We start from the raw sequence: 21,956 nt of genomic DNA, 5'->3' as shown, positions 1-21,956 counted from the left end.
ATAACTGAAATAAATCACAATTACCCTGAATAACAACTTGCACCTTTTTGAATAACCCCTATTGGTGAATAAACCTTGCTTTTTTTTTTTAATTCCTTTTTTTAATTTAATATTTTACTGAACAGCAGAGCATGATTCAAATGAGAATCCCAAAAGACATCACTAGCAGGCTACACAGCAAGGGGGAGACACTGTATGGGAATGATTCTTTCCCGGAACAGAATATTCAACACCCGGTGCTACACTGATTATTGTCCCCCAGCAAAAGTGTTTGGGGACATGCAGAGCACATAGAGTGGTATTAGGTGCATTTTATCTCTAATTCCTTTCAGGACTGGACTTCAGGACATACAGCTATTTATTTTTGAGCATTGAATAATTTTTTATTTTTTTTTAGTAGACCTTTCCTATCACACTCTAAAACTAATCTTTTATTTACAGGAAGAGAAGCCACATCTATCAGCAGATCTATATTTTGCTTTCAGTAATTAATCAGATGCATAGTTAATGTACTTATTTTTATTCAGTCACTGTGTACATTGTTTTTACAGCAATTGAAGCGATATATATGTTTAGATAATATACAACTCACCACCTTGTCTATTACAGGTGAAACAAAATACAGGTTGTTTTTTTTATACATACTCCTTAAGATCACAGAAATAATATATATATATTTTTTATTTTTTTAAAGTATACTGCAGCTTTATGAGTCCTTAAGTGTATTGGTAGATATATGACCTAGTTAGAAATCTTATACATGGAAGAAAGATTGAGGGAGGCTTCTGCTTTGGGGGACTTGGAAGAAGTGCAGAGTATTATCAAAAGTGGGGCAGATGTCAACAATCAGAATGAAATCAACGGATGGTAAGTTAATATTTTGTTTTATTTAATCAGAAAGAAACACACACATCTAGGGATAATGATTGGTTGCATGAAAAAATTAGTTGCATGCACAAGCAACACATTTTTTCATGCAACCATTCATTATCCATAGATGTTTGTGGTTCTTTCTCCTTTTTCTTATGTGTGTGTTGAGTATATTTATATACTAATATATAGGCGTTTGCAAATCGTATGCATTGATCATATATGTATATGTAACATCACATGTATCTTTAACCCCCCACCACCACCTTCAACCCTCATATGATGTGCATCTCCTATAGTCAGTAAGCTCGTTTGAGCAGGGCCCTCTTCAACCTATCGTTCCTGTAAGATTTGCCAACTATTTATCTAGCACAATATATCGATTACATTCAGGGCCGTCTTTAACGCGGGGCAAACGGGGCAGCTGCCCCGGGCCCAGTTGCTCCTGGGGGGCCCAGAGCAGCTGCCCCGTGGGCCCCGCGATTTGCGCTGCCCCCATGGACCGGGCGGTGTGGCTGCACAGAGCCGCACCGGCCTGCACACTAAGAAGGCCTCCCGGGTGGCTCATGCACTAAGGGCCACCCGGGGAGCATGTGTGAGCAGGGGCCCGGTCTGGCGCTGTGGCGCTTAAACAGCGCGACCGGGCCCCTTCCTGTACCGGCTGGGAGGAAGTGACATCACTATCTCCCGACGGAGAGCACAGCCGCGCGGGAGGAGAATGGCACAAAGAGGGGAGTTCCAGAGGGGAACTCCCATCTGCCTCAGCCTGCCACTGGACCAGGGAAACCACCCTCCAGAAAAAGGTAAGAACCTGGAGGGTGGCAAAATGTATGCTTGTGTGGAAGTATGTCTGTCTGTGTATGTATGTGTGTGTGTATGTCAGTAGGCCTGTGTGTGTCAGTATGTCTGTCTATGTGTATGTCAGTATGCCTGTGTGTGTGTGTCAGCATGCTTGTGTGTGTGTGTCAATACGTCTGTCAGTGTATGTGTCTGTGTGTGTCATTATATCTGTCAGTGTATGTGCCTGTGTGTGTATGTATGTATGTCAGTATGTCTGCCAGTATATATTTGTGTGTCAGTATGTAATCTGTGAATGTTTTAATGTCTGTCTGTGTGTATGTGCCAGTATGTCTGTCTATGTGTATGTCAGTGTGTCTGTGTGTATGTCAGTATGCCTGTGTGTGTGTCAATACGTCTGTCAGTGTATGTGTCTGTGTGTGTCAGTATATCTGTCAGTGTATGTGTTTGTGTGTGTGTCAGTATATCTGTCAGTGTATGTGTCTGTGTGTGTATGTATGTCTGTGTGTGTGTGTCAGTATGTCTGCCAGTATATATTTGTGTGTCAGTATGTATCTGTGAATGTTTTAATGTCTTTCTGTGTCTGTATGTGCAAGTACGTCTGTCAGTGTGATTGCGCATTGGGCATAATTGGGGGGGAGGGATGGGAGGGGCAGGGCCCAGGGGGCCCAAGAAAATGCCTTGCCCAGGGTCCTAATCATATTAAAGACGGCCCTGATTACATTTTCAACACTGTTCAATGTTACTCTCCCACGTTTGTTTTGACAGACTCTTTTTACAGGAACATGTCAAGCACTGTACTAAAATGGGTTCCAAATGCACTCAGATGACTTAAACATGAGGAGATTTCAGACTGTAAAGTGGTGTATTTATTCAAGTGCTAACAACAAGTATATAATATATATGTAACTACTTTATGATAAAGAAGAATTACTGTTATTCAAATGTGTTTTAGACAGTCACAGTTAGCCAAGGTATAGGGAAACCTCTAATCTCAATAACCACTACAGGTGTTCTGTAGTGGTTATGGTGCAATGAGTTTTTGGGTGCCACACCTCAGGATAAAGTAACATGAACTAAGCAGGAACTAAGAAACCCTGATGTAAGTAAGAGTTGGCTTGTCAGCTGTTGTCTGGTAACCATTATTAATCATACCCTAGCATGGGTGTGACAGTTCGAGATGCATGTATTCTGGCATCAAGGGTAGCCTTGATAGCTTAGTAAAATAGCAAGGGACAGGTAGCTTGCAAGCTGTTAGAGAGGCATATTAAATAAGGTCAGACTACAATCCGTTGTTGATTTTATTAAAATTAGAGTGTGTACCAAGGCACTTTAAAGAGACACTCTATGCACTATAACTACAAGAGCGCATTGTGGCGATTATGGTGCAAGGAGTCTCTCCCCAGTTTGTGTCAAAACATTTTCAAGTGTTCTGACAAAACCAGATCTCTCACAGTATAAAGTACTGGTCTCCCTGCTGCAGCTCGGCTGTTGTTTAAGTGAGCTAACGTATAACGAAGGGGTGGTTTTATCAGAGTCTATACAGCAATTGGAAAAATACTTGCAAAAACTTGCAAAAAATTCAGGGATATCATTTTTAATTAGTGGGGTAATAGCTTCTTGATCCAAGGAGATATCTGACTGCCATTCTGGGGTCAAGAAGGATTTTTTTTCAATTTAATGGCAGAATTGGAAGCGCTTCAGACTGGTTTTTTTTTTGCCTTCTTTTGGATCAACAGCAAAAACAGATGTAAGAGAGACTGAACTTGGTGGACACATGTCTCTTTTCCTTTTCAGCTATGTAACTTTTAGCCGTCCTTGTTAAAATGGCAGTAATAGGATGAGTGCTCTGAGCTAAGCCCTACATTCCCCTATCCTGATATACAATGTGTATATTTCTATTTCCCTAGGACTTCCCTTCACTGGGCTTGTAAAAGAAATCAAATTCAGGTTGTGTCTTATCTGCTAGAATCTGGAGCGGACAATACCATTCTCACAACCAAAGGGGAGAGACCAGAGCAACTGACATCAAAGAACGAAATAAAGAAATTATTGGGAGGTAAGACATGACACACAAAAAAAAGAAAAAAAATACAGATAAAAGGACATAAAAAATTCCTATAAAGGAAGGAGCAACCCAGAAAGTAATAATAGTTAAAACATGCCTTTTTAATAAGACCATTAAAAAAAGCGTTGATTATAAAAATCCATAATATAAGATAAAGTATAAACACAATATAGAAAGTTACCAAAATATAAGCTGTAGCAGTAATATATTCTTGGATACAATTCTGTCAACTTATGCTAGTATGTAAGATAACAAAATCTTTAATGACAATGTATCCATATCCAAAATGCAATGTACTAACATGACCCCCTAAGGAGTATATGCACTCAGGGCCGGATTAAGAGCACAGTGGGCCTGGTGCTGACAATTATGATTGGGCCTAATTAAAGAATCTTATCTACCAAAAACACTAAAACAGTCATACCTCTCAAGCATCATGTATCTGATGGAGTTGGTGTTGGAGGGAAACTCAAAGGATGCAGCTATAAGAAAACACATACTTTATGCTAATCTCTCTCTAATGTATGCTTTCATCTTTCAAGTAAATCCATACCCCCTAACAGCAGTGTCCAGTGAAGCAGGAGGTAAATGGGCGGGGTAAAAGGGTGGGCCACTGACAAAAATCACGTGACCAGAACTACCAAAAGGCGCGAACATGCCAAAAAAAGCGGCATGTCTGTCCAAAGAATTGGAAGGCCAGCTTGGCATCAGTGTCCCTATATATCACAGTGTCAGTGTCCCCATGTCGCCCAGTCCCCTAGTCTCCCAGTGTCTGTGTCCCTATTTTTCCCAGAGTCCCCATGTCCTAGTGTGTCTCGTGTCACTAGGATACTAGGGGACACTGAGACACATGGGGACACTGAGACACATGGGGACACTGAGACACATGGGGACACTGAGACACATGGGAGCACGGAGACACATGGGAGCAGGGAGACACATGCACTGAGACATGGGGACACTGAGAGAAATGTGGTCACAGACACTAAGAACACATATACATGGGGACACAGACACTGGGAGACATGGGGACACAGACATTTGGTGAAACTAAGACACTAGGGACACTGAGAGACATGGGAACACAGACACTGGGAGACTAGGGGACACTGGGAGACATGGGGACACAGGCAGTAGGGACACCGGCTGGGAGGCATGGGGACACAGACACTTGGGGACACTGGGAGACAAGGGAGCACTTGTGGACATAGACATGGGGACATTTTGAGACATGGGGACACTGAGACATTTGGAGACACTAAGGACACAGAGACATGGGTACACAGACACTGGGACACAAACATAGGGACACTGATACACTGGCTGGGAGACATGGGGACACTGAGACACTGGCTGGGAGACATGTGGACATTGGGAGACATGGGGATACAGACATTTGGGGACACTCTGAGACATGGGGACACAGACACTGGAAGACATGGGGACACTGGGAGACACTGTGTCCCAATGTGTCTCCCTATGTCTCAAAGCATCCCCATGTGTCTCAGCGTCCCCATGTGTCTCATTTTCCCCATGTTTCCCAGTGTCCCCAAGTGTCTCAGTGTCCCCACATCTCCCAGTGTCCCATAGTGTCTCAGTGTCCCCATGTCTCCTTGCTGCCATTCCCCCCATCCTTCACATACCTGAGCTGTAGTCTGTCTCTGCAGGCTGGGAGCTGCTGTCTGTGCTCTCTGTGCTGTGTAGCTGTTCCCCCGCGGATCAGTGAGTAGAGAGAGGCTGTAACTTCCTATCCCTGCCTCTCTCCATACACAGTAACCCGTACTGGCCGGTGCTGGTATTGCAGCGTAATCTCAATTTATCTTGAGACAAATATTTGCATTTATATTTACTGCAATACTGTCACGGGCAGGCAGCCTCAAATACCGGATGTGCCTTTAAATACCATCAGGTGGCAAGCCTAAGAGTCGTGTGTATGAAAAAAAGTAAAAAAATTTTAAATTTTTATTTTTTTATTTTTAAATGGGCCTGGGCCTGGAGCTGCAGCTCCATCAACCCCTATGTTAATCCGGCCCTGTATGCACTAATCCTAAAGGCACACATTCCTGGGAGTAATTACTGAAAAAGGTAAAACAAGGGGGGGTATAGATAAAAAAATAACCCTAAGGGTAAATACCAATTTCACCATACAGGGGTTAATCTCAGGATGGACTATACTGTCGTGCCTTCGAGGGCACCCCCTTAAAAAATGTCTACCTCCCACCAGCTCTGTAGACGTAAAGCTAAATCTCAATATAGAGGAGGGAAACGGCGGAAAAAGAATCTACACTATACCCCACTCTTTGTCAAGAAATACCAATTGCAGGATAAATATAGGAGGTTAAAGCAAAAGACAACATACCAACACGATCTCGATAAAAATGAAAAAAATAAAATAAAAGTGGATGGTGCGTGTCTCTTAAGACAGTATCCCGAGGCTCGTTTCGCCATTAACTGGCTCTTCCAGGGGAACCGGGTCTTACGAGGTCTGCAGTCTTTACCGGAAACCTCCCACGTTAATTGATTAACGCCCTCCACCAATCCAGAGTGGTTTAGCCCGTGGGTGGGCGTGATCTTTACAAATTGTCAAAATGAAATGAGTATAGAGGTGGAAGATGAGAAAAGTAATTAAATTAACCCTTTAATGATAATGCAAGTGACCCACTCGATACTACAAGTAGGACTGTATATAAAAAAATATTCTTGTAGTATGTACATGTAAATACGAGACTGTATGCAGTGTGAAAAGGTATAAAGTGGCCAGTGATCAATAATTAGACGTGTGCAATTTGTTTCAGTCCGAATTTAAATGCTTCCAAATGTCCAAAGTGCCAAATTTTGTAAGTACGTAACCGAATTGCCTAAGTGCTTCAGATTTCTGAAAAGTGGCAAAACAGGAGACGGAGGGAAAATTAAGGGAATAATGACAGGAAGCTAACCCTAACCCCAACCCTAACCTTACCCCTACTTGGGTTAGTGGTAGAGTTGGGGGTAGGGGTCAGGTTAGGGTTGGTGTTAGGGGTAGGGTTAGCGGTTAGGTTAGGGGTGGGGTTAGTGGTAGGGTTGAGGTTAGGGGTACGGTTAGGGTTGGAGTTAAGGGTGGGGTAGCGTTGGGGTTAGGGTTAGGTTAGGGGTAGGGGTAGGGTTAGGCTTATGGAATTGCTGAAGTCCCGAATTTCGGGAGTGCCGAACTGAACCAAATTTTTTGCCCGTGCACATCCCTATCATTGATCGAAAGTTCACTGTATGAAGGAGGTTAGTAATTCTAATGGTTTGGTAAACATATATACAAAGACAATAAGAAACATCAATATTATTATATTAATAGCTTGATCGTGTTCTAAATAAGCTCAATGGCTTATTACATTGTCCCAGCAAATAGATGTATCCAAAGGCATTATAACACGAGTGACGATCAAAATAGTTATAATCTAGAACTTAAACCCCTAAACAAGGGGGGAAATATTATTAACTGATGAACACCTTATATTGTTATAACCATTAAATTGAAATTGAAAGGGAACAACTTTCCTCTTATGGAAAAATAGAACATCCAAAGCTATTGATGTTACTGTATGAGTTCTGTTAGGGTGGGTGATCTGCCGTGTAAATGACTTTTAGATGTTACTGTATGAGTTCCGTTAGGGTGGGTGATCTGCCATGTAAATGACTTTTAGATGTTACTGTATGAGGAATTATAGCATGTTGACTATCTTACCCAACATAATAGATGCGCAAAACGTGCATGTATTCAGTATGTTTATAAGCCTTAAAAATGTTCCTAGCTTGTTTTATCTTTTTCAAAAACGATTTACTTTATTTAGTACCTTGTAGACTTTTAAGATTCGACTATACGTGGTAACGATGCTTAACATTTACCTACCTATCAGCCTGTATAGTGTTACTGAAGTTATAACGCTGCTTGATATCTCACTTAAGTCTAACCACTTTTTTTACTACTACGCTAAACTTACTAGAACCACTCTTCTTAATATAAAATGAGGCTACAAGTTACTCAGAGATGATATAAATTGCATTGTACTATACCCGTTATGTATGAAACTCTATCGTCTCCCTTCTCTCATTCTGTATTCCATATAATTTTATGCCTCAATAAAAAATAGATTGACAAAAAAAACAGTGTTAGAGGGAAGGTCCAGTCACTCCAATGTCTTCAGGCACCTTTATTAGAACATGTGGGGGTCAAAACGTCGCAGCACTTGATAAAGACCCCTTGGGGGGTCAAAATGGTGCAGTGTTCCACAGGTTGTTATAAAATGTGTCTAAAGACATTGGAGCGCCTGGACCTTCTCTCTAACACTCCTTGAAATGAGGGACATTTGGACAGAAAAAAAATAAAAGAAGAGGTATTGGAGATTTATCATATAGTGAGGGGTGTGTAGAAGTATATTTTAGTGAATGGTTTGTAAACCTATGGATAGGTTGGCATAGTGTGTGTGTATATAAGTAGCTGCATAGTGAGGGTGGTTTATAAAAATGAAGATTGGTGTATAGTGAGGGTGTGAAAATGATGATTGTTTTATTATAAGGCATGTGCAAAAGTGAATGTTGGATATAATGATAAGTGTTTGAGAGTGAAGGTGTATAGTTATGGTGTGTGAAAATGAAGGTTTGTGTATAGTAATGGGATGTGTGCAGTAGAAGACTGGTCTACGGTGATGAGTTTGTAAAACTGATGGTTGTGTAACAGTGAAAGCGATATATTGAGCTGCGTGCTAACCTGAAATCGGTTGTGAAGTGCCTTGTCCAATGATTAGATGATAAGGTTTTGGATGGACCAGTAGGGACTCTTGTAGCTTATGAAAATGTTCTGTGATCATATTCTATTTAATATCCCAACAAAAGAAGTGCCTTGCCAGTTCTGATTGTCTTCCAGGCTGTCTGTTTATACTTTGTCCAGGTAACGCATTTAAATAAACTGTCTGATTGTTTAATATTTCAGTGGAAGACCTTGAAACTGAAGATGTAAAACCTGAATCGGGATTGCCATTTGTTCCAAATTATTTAGCAAATCCACCTTTTCCGTACAGTTATAACAGAGAGTCGTCTTCCAAGGAAGCGTATTCTACCACGTCCCATTCTGAAAATGGCGGCTCCTGCTGCGCTCCCCAGTCCACAGCTAGCTTCCCTTTGGTCACCAACGGAATGGAAAATATACACATTTCTACCTCATCAAAGAAAGAAGACACTTTGCCAGCATTATTCTTTAATGGTGATGTCCAGATTCCACAAGAATGTACGCACTCTCCTGTACCCAATGGATCCTCCTGTCAGCCTTCAATATCCCAAGGCAGGAGCATGTTTTCCTCTGTCCCATCTAATTTGCAACACGGCAGCGTCCACACTGGACCTATGCAAGTATTTCAGCCATTTTTTTTTACTGGAGCCTTCCCGTCTCATTTGAAAGGTAATTTTACAAGTTTCTTATTTAATGCATTATGCAAACCACCTAACCATCTGTTTAACGTAGACGTTCTAAGAAAAGCCTCACGAAGTGTATGCTTTTAGGAAAAACACTTAGGTTGAAACACATCCATTCATATCGGTTTTGGTTGGCAACATTTTGAAACTTAATTTGTTAACTTTGTTTAGTTTTATCTTTGCAGGACCAACTTTCCTGCCTTACTGCTCTGCTGTAGGAGCGGATGCTGATTGGTGCAGCGTGGAGGTCGCCGCGCATGCACAGTAGGCCCGCAGTGTTTCCCTTTAGGGAAGCATTGGATTAGCTGAGATCATCATCACTGATAATCTCAGCCGGGGGCAGAGTGTTGGCCACAGCAAGACCAGCACGTATTGAGTAAAGTAAACAATTTTATTAATGTCTCAAGGCGAGGGGCATAACTCTAAGTCGACAGGAGTACCTCTAACTTCAAAAATACAACTTTGTATTTCTAACGTTAGAGCACTCATTACGGGTCTAGAGAAAAGCCGCCATATGCCAATAAAAGGTTAACAAATAACACGTATCTGGTTTATTACGAAATAGATGAATCATTTTAACCTTTGGTCCAATTGAGTGTCAATTCCCCTGCATTCACCTTGCGGTAACATTCAGGGATCGTAGTTTTCAAGGCCCCATGACTTCAAATCACGAAATATCAGAGCAAAATACATCCGATGGTAAGATAACTTTTTTTATTTTTTATATGTGTTGCTTTACCATGGAGCTTCTTCAGAAGGATCACAGAGGACCTATACATACAATATAGTTCAGTTTTAAACATGTTGCTAATTTTAGGATTAAGCTAGGAATAGAATAAGGTTGTCACTATTTCTGCTGTTCTAGCAGTTTGATATAAAAAGTTTGTTCATTTCTTTTCAAACTGAAATTTACTTCTGTAAATCTACATCTATTTTTTTATTAATTATTTGTTATGATATCAGTGATATTAGTAAAGTGGACATTTATCTAGGGGCTCTTTTATGAAGGCCTCTTCCTTGGTCACTCTGGATGCGTAGAAACATTTCTGGAAAATATTCCACTCTGTCTTTTTTTCTGCGTTAGTTTGATCTGCTCGTTTATTAATTCCGCCTTGCTATGTCGCTGCTCTACCACCTTTTTATTCCCCTGAATGTTCTTTCACTTCTCTATTTCCTTCTTAAAGGGACACTCCAGTGCCAGGAAAACAATCTGTTTTCCTAGCACTGCAAGTCCCCTCTCCCTCCCATCCCCGGTTGCTGAAGGGGTAAAAACCCCTTCAGTCACTTACCTGAGACCTCGGCGGTGGTTTCTGCTCGCCGCCGCTCCTCCTCTTCCTTACGTCAGCCGGTGGGCGAGACTGATCCCGCCCGCCGGCTGAGGAGACCTAATGCATGTATTATGTACCTGTACTATGGAGCAGGAAGTGCCCTCTAGTGGCTGTCTAGTAGACAGCCAATAGGGGAGGACTTAACCCTGCAAGATAATTATTGCAGTTTATAAAAAACTTCAATAATTACACTTGCAGGGTTAAGAGTAGTGGGAGTTGGCACCCAGACTACTCCCATGGGCAGAAGTGATCTGGGTGCCTACAGTGTCCCTTTAAAAGAAAAATGTTTTTATTTTTATTATTATTATTGAGTTTACAATACACAAATAAGAGAGAGTCGAAAAAAACAAAGATCGCCTGTGAATGAGTGTCCCCACATAGAATGCATGACAATAATCGAAGCTTCCAAACACTGTTGATATTCCAGCTTTTAAAATGGAAAAAAATGCACATTCTCCATGAGGGACACCGCTTTCTTGTGTATTTGTAATGCACGTATATAACTTAATATCTCTCAATAACCACTCCAGCTTGCTGGTTCCCTGGCATAGCCCCGTGGCAAAATGCCAGCTCACACCCTCAACCAATGAATAATGTTACAGTTCAGTATGAGTTAGTATGAAAATGGGGAAAAATAAACTTCTGCTTCACCACATCAAACTGGAGTACAGTTGATGCCCAGCTGGGGGTATGTAAGTGTCAAACTGTTCTCAAGTGGTTTACAATTTACCATCAAACCAATCCATGGTGGAGCTGTGAAATTTTGACATCGGGCATGCTCTGCCTCCTTCACCCCAAGAATTCTCTCCTTCACCATCTTTGTTTAGCTCTAGATCTGTAATTCCTTTTGGAGAGATATGTCCCCTCCGGACCTTTGAAAATGGGTTTCTAAATTTCTATGGTTTTGGGCCCCGGTCTTCTAAAGACCAAGCTTCTCAGCACGCATGTGTGTGTTTCCCTTTGAGTTGCAAAATCGAGATCCGAACTCCTTTTAGTGACCATCAGAGGGAGAAATTCTCTGCTAAGCTTCCTTTAGGAAGGTTCCAAGGGCTCTGGACACTGACTGTTCTGTCATCGTATTTAGTTCTCTTTTCTCGTTTTTCTAGCGTCTTTTTTTTTTTTTATCTACACTTTGTTTTTGCTATCTAAATATATTGCAGTAAATGATTGTGATAAAACTGTTCACATGTTATTTTTATGCACAGTCATTAATATATAGCCTTATTCTGCATAGCTACTTATTATTTTTTTTTTTTTTTAATATGGCTGCTGCCTGTAGCTTTATTTAGGCGACTAGGAATTTTGTCCTTGCACTTAGGTGTTTGTCAGCCCGTTCAACACTGCTTGCACCGATGTCTGCTTGTTCATTGGTGGAAATACAGGGGTCACTGGGTGTGCGACCTGGCCCTCTGTGTTTCGCCTGTCAGATGGTGGCTCAAGAGCTGGCCACCTTAAGGCCCCCCCCTCACCTCCCCCGAGGTGGAAGGCGAGGGAGCTGTATTCCTACTGCTCTTCTTGCTCTGCGACCTTGCCCAGCCTGCTCTGATGCCGGGAGCTGGAATATGACATCACTCCGGCCCGGCATCATGACTAAAAAAAGCCAAGTGCAAAAAACTGTACATTGCGTAAAACATCTGCTGTGTCACATCAGAATATATTAATTTTTAAGTAAAATGCCCATAACGTTTGGTTCTAGTCTTCTCTATGTGTAAATACAAACATGTATTCCTGACACTATAGTGTTAAACTAACTAGGTTACCATCCCACCTCCAATCTCACGGAAAAGGCATTTTTACTCACTTTTTTTCCCCCATGCTGCGCCGATCTTACCGCGGCTGGCCCCGTCTCCATGGCTGAGATCATCAATTTTGATCAACTTAGCTAATCTACTCCTATAGGAAAGCATTGGGAGGCTATTGCGCATGCATTGCAAAACACCATACTGCGCCAATCAGCATCTCCTCATAGAGATGCATTAAATTAATGCATATCGGGGGCGGGGCCGGGCCGCCGAGCGGTCGCAAGACAGACCAGCTCCTGCTCAATCTACAGATCACCTTTTACGCCTGTAAATCGGGCTTTTGGATTGCGTGACTAGCCCACAACTGCGACCCCAGACGTCTAGGGCTACCAGAGCTGAGGAGAGGCTTGCCCTCAGGGTTTTAGTCCCTCAGGGGAGAGGTCCCTGCGGCAACAGGCGAGACCTTATCCGGCAGCGAGAGGAGTGGACGGCCACCACACCACTAACCTGCCCACTGGAGCCCGTCCAACAGGGATTCCATCTGCGGACCCGGTCCTGATTTCCCCCCCCCTCCTCTGGACCGGGGGGGTGATCCCGGTCCTCACCCTAAGGGCCTGAGCGGGATACAATGGACGACACCGCTGCACACAAAATGGTGACCACCATGTGCGCAAGAGACCTGAGCCCCGACTACAGCAGGCCACAAGGACTAAGCAGAGTGCCGAGCAGGGTGCCCCAGCATGAAGCTGAGCATCCCACTTACCACACTTCCAGCCTGCTCCCAAGCGACCACAAGCAGAAAACACTAAGCCTCCCACCACGGCTGACCCAGGCTCTCGGGGGACCAAGCAAACCGCAAAGCAGCCGCAGCCCACGAGAACCCTCATCGCACGCAAGCTCCTTTGACCTCGAGAGTTCAGAAGTTGAAGCCAGCGCACAACCCACAGAGCAGCAGAGAGGGACGGAGGTCAGAAGCCTGCTTCCTCACTACCTAGAGCGAGCTGCACTGGCATCGGTCGGCAGTGGGACTTTCCCTCCAAGAACGGCCTCGTGACCACCAAGATGGCGGCTCCCCGCGGAGACAAAATTCAACTCCAGCAAGAATCCATGACGAACTGTCTAAGGGACTAATGCTCGCGAGCTGCAGCACAGAGAAGCTATTCTTAATAAACAGCACTCTCCCTTATTCTATGCACGACCCTACTTCAGCAAGTATACCTATAGTGGCTTCAAGCAGATTTAATTGCATTAATGTGTAGCTTTAGGGGACTAGGGGGTGAAGCTGTGTCTCTCATGCTTTATCAACTGCATCCATGTGTGTCTATGGGGGCCTGAGGGGCGATATTATATCTCTCATACCTAAGCATGTACCTAGCTAAACTAAATATACTGCCTGCGTGTAACCTTATCTTGCAACTAACTACTAGAAAATGTGCAATGTCTAGCAACTACTATGTGTTAAATGAAACGTCTACTTAACCAAAAATGTGCTAGTTACTTCTATGCCACAAATATGTACACCAATATACGAATAATGCGCTTGTTAGAGCTGTTGTGGCTGTTCAAGCAATGCTGTATTCTCATATGCACAACAAAAATAAAGAATAAAAAAATAAAAAAATTAATGCATATCTGTGGGGAGCGTTCAGCGTTTCCATGCAGCACTCTAAAAAGAATCCGCTATAGTGGCCATCTGAGTGACTGTCACTAGAGGCGTTACTAGGCCTTTTCTCTGAAAATGTTCTCTTTACATTGAAAAACCTGCAGGGACAGGATATAGACACCAGACCACTACATTTAGTTATAGTGGTTCTGGTGACTGTAGTGTCTGTGACGAACTGCATTTCTCAAGAGCGTTTGGATTGCCAGCCTCTTGCCCCAGGATTATGGCCTATGCGTTAAAACCTTGTCCCCAGACAGTGGAAAGGCTTGTTTGTGCCGTTTTCCTATGTGGTTCGGTATTTGGTTCGGATCCAAGCTATCTGGGGATATGTTGGACATATAGGTTAAACATTGTATTATATGAATTATGATTTTTTTTTTTTTTTTTTTTAAATTCTTTATTTTTGGCAGTGCAGTAATTAAGACATCGTTAACAATAATACGATTAAATATAGGTACATTGGTAATTGACAGAAAGCAACGTTCGTTAGTATGGGTAAGCAAAGTATACTGCACTGTTGTTGTTTTTTAGAAAGTATTGTAACAGCATATTAGAACATAGCTCACTTATATTGCTTCCTACGTTTGTCCCATCTGAATATATAATTAATGCTTACGACAGGTATCCGAGCTGGGAGCGTGTTAGTAAGGTATGTGAAATGAACACTAAAACAGAAAACATAGTAAAAGGCAGATGACAAAAATATGGAAACTATACTTAAACATAACTAGACGTCCCATCTGTCTTACTAAATATGCAGCCCAGGCAAGATAGGCGTAACCCAGAGCGGGCATAAGGTTCGGTGTCGCCTGTGGCTAGCTGAGTCCTATGATGATGTGCTATGACATGTGCCCATATCGTACATAGGTATCTAATTGACCGGGTATCTAAGTTATACAGATCTGTCTCCCACTCGATTGGTTACAGGTAAGAAAATTAAACTGAGACTTGAAAGAACTGTAAACGTAAAGAATAATGGTAAAAGTAATATCTCGTAAAAACATGCGTTATAGACCTGCATAGGGAGGTCTCCGGTTTATTGGGGACCTTGCCGGTCTGTGGTCTGCGTGGGATCAGCCGATTCTCACGTCTAGGAGGCAGAGGTCACGGGAGTGGGGTTCTGTAGGGCAGTAGGTGTCTGGCAGCTATCGTGAAGAGGTCTTACTATGGTATATAGTGTCGTGATGCCTCCCTGCAATTGCCTGTGGAGGCTGGTCAGTCGCCTCTCTCATTTACCGGACACATTGCGTGGTTGGCTCGTGCCATATCATGTGGGCAAACAATAGGGTACCTCAGTGGTCACCGCTTGAGTTTATGTTAGGTGTGTGAGAGATTATGAGGTTTAATGGTGACTATCAGACCAATTAGGCTAGGTATTACGTTGGATGAGATCAGGGAGGGTCTGAAAAGGGGTACGGCTTGTTCTGCGCATTGCTCAAAACGATAGTAAGGTAACCACATTACAAACCTGTATACATATACACATAACTTTAGCAGAAATGGATAACATGGTGAGGCTTCCTTACTGTTGACGAGTGTAGGCTAGTCAGTCGCACGTCTCAAACATTGTGTTATCAATTTAGTTGCGTTGTACTATTGAGTGTGGGTGATTAGGGAGCCATAGCTTGCCGGTCGACCAGCTGTCTTGTAAGATCTGTCATGGGTCGCTCGGGGATAGGCGCTGTGCCAGACATTGTGGGGGTCATGAGGGTGTGTGAGGGGGGACCGTACCTGTCTTAGCTGACGGTATCCTGGGGCTTGTGTGTGCGCTCTGTCCTCCCTTGGTCAGTACCCTATTGGTGGTCGTGTGTGTGTGTGTGTGTCTGGTCGTTTGTGAGGTGGGTGTGCGTGGGTGAGTTATTGCTGGACCTCGCTGGTAGGTGTTAGGGAGGTAGTAAAGCCATTATACGGCCCGTCTTTTGGAAATGGGTCAGTCCATGGTCTCGTGAGGTCTGGGAGGGTCATGGCCCCGCAGTGCCCTAGCGGGTGGTGGGGGGGCTTTCTGTAAATCAGACATATACATTACAAGTCCAAGGAGAAATTGGTGTTTCTTGTTGGTGTCCCAGGGGTGTCTGCTGGGGTGTCACTCATGCAGTTTCTGAGGAGTATACAGTCCTCGGTGTGTCACGAGTATTAGGTAGTGACCGCAGCATAGGACACAGGGGTTGAGCCTCTCGGGATAAACGGGTTGATTTTTGTCAGGTCCCAATTGTGATCCGATGTGGTCGGGTGAGGGAGTCCTTCTTGGGTGAGGGAGTCCTGTGGAATGCCCAGAGTCCGCAGAAGGTCTAGTGCGTCCTGGATGTCGTGTATCAGGTGGGAGTCCTTTCCTCGTTGTACGCTGAGAGTCCTGGGATTCCGCCATTTGTAGCTGATTCCATTTTGGTGAAGCAGGGAGGTGAGTGGCCGAAGCGACCTGCGCCAGGCCAAGGTGCCATTAGACAGATCGGCAAAGAAGGTTAGTCCCTTGTTGTCAAACTGTAGTGGGGTTTTGCCCCGTAGGGCCATGAGGATCACAGATTTATCGCTCCCAGTGCTGAACGTGACTATGGTGTCTTTTGTGGCTGAAGGCGGTGCCCTGGGGGGTTTAGGGATCCGAAATATGTCCGCAGGGGTGATGGCTTCAGGCTGTCCATGTGGCAGTATGGCTGCTATCATGCGCCGAATAACGTGCAGTAGTTCAGATTCAGATATTTCGTCTGGGAGCCCTCTAACTTTCAAGTTTTGCCTTCTTCTGGTGTCCTCTTGTGCCGCAAATCATATAGCCGGTTCTGCTCTTGTAAGTCCTGTACTGCCTTTTGTAAGGATGACAGGTTCTGCTGGTGGCTCTGTGAGGATGTCTCCAGCGTGTTGATGCGGCCTGTCGGGCCCTGTATTTCTCCCCTGAGGGCATGTACATCCGTCAGTATATTCTTTTGAAGATCTGCCAGTAGGGCTTTCATCACCCCTGTGGTCACCAATTCAGCGTCGGTAGCCGTCCCTTGGGGTCTGGCCCTTTGTGGCATGACTGGGGCTGGTAGGTAGTCGTCCTCTGCGTCTCCGGAGAGATCATCAGAAAAATCAGAGCAGCCGCCATGGAGGGCCGCCATATTGGGCTCCGTCGGGCCGCGTGCTTGCCTCCACATATCTCCGATCGTCAGCCCAGAGGTAGGTTTTGCCGGCCCCGTTTTTTTATTTTTCTTTCCCATATTGCTCTGGGGAGGTCTCTGCAGTCTTTTGGGGGGGGTTAATGGGTAATTCTTGATTAGTTTAAGCAGTTTTCCGTCGTGTTGTGTCTGGAGCTCTAGTTATCTGCGACCGCTCTCCTCGGCAGTTCGGCTCCCGAATTATGATTTTTTATGTGGTTTTTGTTGCAGTTTTTGACTTAGAGATATTTCCTGTACCTGGAGATAATTCAATTACCACAGCCACTTAAGCCAATTATCTCCAGGATAGAGTGGAGGGTGTAGAAAAATGCACTTTGTTTTGATTGGTTTATGCTCCTTTTGTTCCTGTGTTCCATCAGGTCCAGGGGCTGTGCCTCTGGCCTGAAAATGTGTATATAAGAAATGCAAGTTGCTCATTAAACCAGTTCTACTTGACCTTCAACTCGCAGCCTTGACTCGTGTTTGGAGGGGACAGCTATAATCACTACAGGGATTGCTATGCTCTTCATACACCCTTAGCTTCACTGAACTCTTGTAAGAGGTTGTTCCTGCTTCACTCTCTGGGGAAAGAAGTTCACCCACTGGAACCTGGAGCCTTGTCCTAGGTCCAGGGTGGGTAGGAGACAGTGAGACCCCAACCAAGATGTGGCGGTTTGTGGGGTCTGCGGTGGTTATGGTGTCTGGTGCAGTGCTGATGGTCCTTTGTGAGCGCTAGGAGCATCCTTCTACGGTCCAACCCTTAGCTAGCCTGGGGCAACCGCAACAGTGTCCCTTTAGGAATTGTATTTTTGTTGTTGAAAATTAAGCTTTGTTTAATAAAAAAAAAAAAGTCTCCTAACGTTTAGACACAAGTAAACCCCACATATAAAGTTACCACTGATAGCTCGTCCACGAGTGCCCTAGCTGTTAGAACCATGCCCTGATACCATTCTCTTAAAGGTTAAATGTTTGGCCGAGTTCCGAGCCAATGAATAGTTCCATGCAGCCGTCCTGAGCTGGCAGGCTGCATCAGAGCACTTAACCAGCACAGATAGGCGACCGGGTGGTCAGATTTTAGGTTGCTTGGTCTTGAAGTGTCTGCCAGGAGAAAGCAAGAGCCACGGCAGGGTGATTATCAGTCTTGTCTGCTTATTTAGTAAAACCTCGTTATTGGACTCATATGACCGCTCTGAGACCGGGCTCGGGATGTTTACAGACACCGACAACTCAAAAATGGAAAACCTCGAACTTCAAATACTCATGGGCACTAATACCAAAACAACTGTCCACTATATATAGAATCAACATGATACCAATCATGACTGAAGAGGAAGACCTTCTCACTGGATGGTAACACCTCCCTTTGACTATATCGGGGAGTGTCTCTTTACTAAAATCTGTAATAATACCAAAGCTTCCTCATCAATACATGGAGTGACAATGGAAAACTCAAACCATGCCACAAAAGTAACCCACATGGATCTTAGCTGCAGTATGTAATAGTATACTACACAATTGGATCGATCCATCCCCTCCCTCATTATCGTTACTGCACATTAAGCTATCTTTATCTCATATGGACTGGGTAGAAACCTCCTCAAATAAAAGTGCTTTAACGAAAAAAATATTTGTAACCTGGCATTAGATAGAACTATCCAAGCGAAAATGAAAACGACTTTTTTTTTTTTTTTTTTTATAAATTCTTTATTTTGAATTTTTGCATTTTTTTGGTAGTAGTAATAAGGTGGGGGGAAAACTACTTTTTAATTCATGGACTCGTACTTAACCCCTTAAGGACAAATGACATGTGTGACATGTCATGATTCCCTTTTATTCCAGAAGTTTGGTCCTTAAGGGGTTAAATAGGGTAATAGCAGCATAATGCCAACCTTCCAAACCAAGTTATCTCGAAGCAGCCATCCTTAACAGTAAGCTACTCACAAGCTTAACCAGCCAAAACGCTTAGAGAGAGCATGTTTAGTTAATTTTTTTTTTTTATTCTTTATTTTTCGTGCAGTGATATAGATAACATGTGGTCTAGTAATGCCACAACAGTGATTACTATAGTTTTCAGATACATAGAATTACAATTGCATGGCATGAGAGACTGTGCACATTTTTTTAAGTTAAATATGAGTAACAGAAGTGGAAGACCGAGTTAACAGCACATTTTTAAGAGAGGATAAAACACGGGAGTATCTGGCTGTATAGCATCATTGGATTGTTTTAAACTCACTAAGCTAGACAGGCTTACTACTAGTTTTGTAGCGTTTTAAAGATTATGGTAAATATATGGCATTGCATTTCTGAGAAGGTCTAACATGCATACTTATGCCAAGGTTATAACAGCGTAAATTCTCATTGTAGTTGAGGACAATTTAAACAATTTAAGGTGAGACAGGTTAAACAGCGCAGTTTTGTAATAAAACCATTCAAACATCTGGCTTTATAACATCAGTGGATTATTTTTAAGCGAAACAGGCTTACGATTAATTGAAGTGCGTTGAAAGTTATATCAAATACATGGCATTGCGGTTCGGAGAGGGTCATTCTGTTGTACCTATGCCATTATTATCTAGTATGTGTAGCTTTGTGCGATGCATTTCAATCTAGTGTATTAAGGTACATTAATTAACGAGTAAACAAAACCCAACAAAACATGGCAAGAAGTTCATTGTGGAGAGACCGTCTAATTAATTCCTCACCCCCTTCGTATAACCAGTCCAGAGTACCCACGAATGTCCAGGAAGAGAAGGGTCAGTAAGGTATGGATGTACGGTGTACTAACAATCCATATTTTTGAGTAAGAGCCTTTCAGTGCCTGGTAGGGGTGTCTAGGTCTCTGTCTGCAGCTTCTTCTGCTATCAGCCGACACCTGTTCTGCTGGGCTTTGTGTGGGCCTCCTGGGTCAGCTTTCTCCCGCTCTTGTGCCGCGGAGGGGCTCCCCGCCTGTAACTCCCGCTGGTATCAAGTCTCACTGCCTCCTGGTCATCGTTACGGCCGACACTGTAAGTTTGCAGGTGCGGGGTTGCGTCTTGCTGGGTGAGGGTTGTTGGGGCTGCCGAGGTGCTGGTGAGTTGTGTGAGTTGGCGTGTCTCTCTCTGAGGCGTGGGGAAGCGCCCGCTGTGGCCCCGGGTAGTTTAGTTCATTTTTTTTTTTTGTAAATATGATTTTTATTTCAAAGATAAAAGAGTCATTCCGAGACGTGCAAGTCTCCATATACGGTTGTAGTCAGTATTCAGGACACAACGTGTGTCCAACCATATAAAAACAATAGAGCACAAACATAAACTTGTGGGCGCGCAGGCCCCATGGATCAGTGGACTCGCAGGTCCTCGTCAATAATCAAGATATCTCCGCTAAGCTTCACGTAACCATGTTATCAGGCAATGACTGTCTCGCAATAAATTAAATCTTGTGTTACATAGGATCTTAATGAGTACTGCATGTTTAACCACGGCTAGGATTCAGGACACAACGTGTGTCCATCTAGGAGAAAACAAGAGAAACAAAAACACATTCTTGTGGGCGCGTAGGCCCTATGAATCTCAGAACTCGCAGGTCTTCGTCAGTAGTCTACAAGCAACATTTTATCCGACTAGGTCTGTAGCTATCATGAGTTTGGTCTGGTGTTACACAGAAACGTAATGAGCACTGTGTGCTCAGTTACCGACCAGGTCTTCGGATGTGTAGGTCGGTTAGGCTGATGGGCAGAGTTGTATACATTAGCCACCAGTGCCCATTGCTCTTGGTTACTCAGCCTAGTGTGCCTGCTTGCTCTGGGTTGCGGGTCTTCGTCTCTCTAATCGGTGCGAGGTAAGTGAGTCAGGGATAAGGGGGTAGGGTTCAGGTAGGGAAGGGGGTATAGGGTTAGTCTGCTGTCTCTGCATTTGTCGGACGTGGGACTTCGGTCATATGGCCCGTCAGCATAGTCTGAAATTCTGGTTTCGTAGTCGTCAGTATCCACTGCGTCCATATGTCTAGGTAGGTCTGTTGTTGTTTTTGCGGGCCAGCCGCGTGCATGACAAGTTCCTCAATAGCTCTGAGGTCCTCCATTTGGGCAAACCACTGGGATATGGGTGGGGCCGTTTTTTTCTTCCAAAACTGTGGGATTAATTGTTTTGCAACATTGATGATCCGGATCGTGAGTGTCTTTTTATATTTGGATGTGGGAGTGGATGTGTGATGAAGCAGCATGGCCGCCGGTTCAAGAGGCGGGGGATTATCTGAGAAGCGGGCTATGACTTGATGGATAGTGTGCCAGAAAGGCTGTATCAGTTCACAGTTCCACCAAATATGTATGAGTGTGCCTATCTCCTTTTCACATCTCCAGCATAGGCGGGAGTCTTGAGTGTTTATGTGATGCGCTGTAGCTGGTGTATGATACCATCTTGTGAGCAGTTTATAAGCTGTCTCCTGACTCTTACTAAATGTTGAGCAGTGGTGAACAATGTTACAAATCTTTTCCCATTCTGGGGCGCTAAACGTCTTATTTAGGGATTCCTCCCACTTCCCCATAAAATTAGGCGTTTCTACCGGGGTTTGCGTTTGGAGAAGGGAGTATAGGTGCGAAATTCCATGTGATAGTGGGTCAGGGACTGAGCACAGTCTCTCAAAGGCTGTGAGATCTCTGCCCAGAGCCTGCCCCTGTGGGAGAAGTCTTATGTAACTGCGCACCTGTTCATAGCGAAAGCGCGTCAGGAAGGACTGAGGGGTCACCCCACGCAATTCTGTCAGGTCTTTCAGTCCCCGGTTGGAGCAGACATGTCTTAGTCGGGGTAGGGGGTCGTCTACCAAAGTTTGTAAGGCTTTCGGGTCAAGGCCCGGTTGGAAGTCAGGGTTATGGGTGAGAGGTAGTAGAGGGGAAGGGTACGTACTAAGAGCATGACGCCCCATACTCCTCCTCCATACCGTCAGGGTCGC

General features: G+C 43.9%; 1 protein-coding gene across 1 annotated transcript in view; it reads left to right on the top strand.

Annotated features, from left to right (window-relative positions):
• Positions 1-679: 679 nt before the first annotated feature.
• The window catches only part of ANKRD40 (ankyrin repeat domain 40), a 34,558-nt gene continuing 13,281 nt past the window's right edge, over positions 680-21,956 (top strand). The window contains exons 1-3 of the mRNA XM_063453384.1: positions 680-867; positions 3,579-3,727; positions 8,697-9,161. Coding sequence (XP_063309454.1) covers positions 761-867; positions 3,579-3,727; positions 8,697-9,161 — 721 coding nt within the window. The 5' untranslated portion in view covers positions 680-760. The remainder of the gene's footprint in view (positions 868-3,578; positions 3,728-8,696; positions 9,162-21,956) is intronic.

The sequence above is a fragment of the Pelobates fuscus genome, chromosome 5 (genome assembly GCF_036172605.1).
Source record: "Pelobates fuscus isolate aPelFus1 chromosome 5, aPelFus1.pri, whole genome shotgun sequence".
Taxonomy (NCBI): Eukaryota; Metazoa; Chordata; class Amphibia; order Anura; family Pelobatidae; genus Pelobates; species Pelobates fuscus.
The sequence above is the reverse complement of the archived record's forward strand: the minus strand, read 5'-3'. Positions and strand labels throughout refer to the sequence as shown.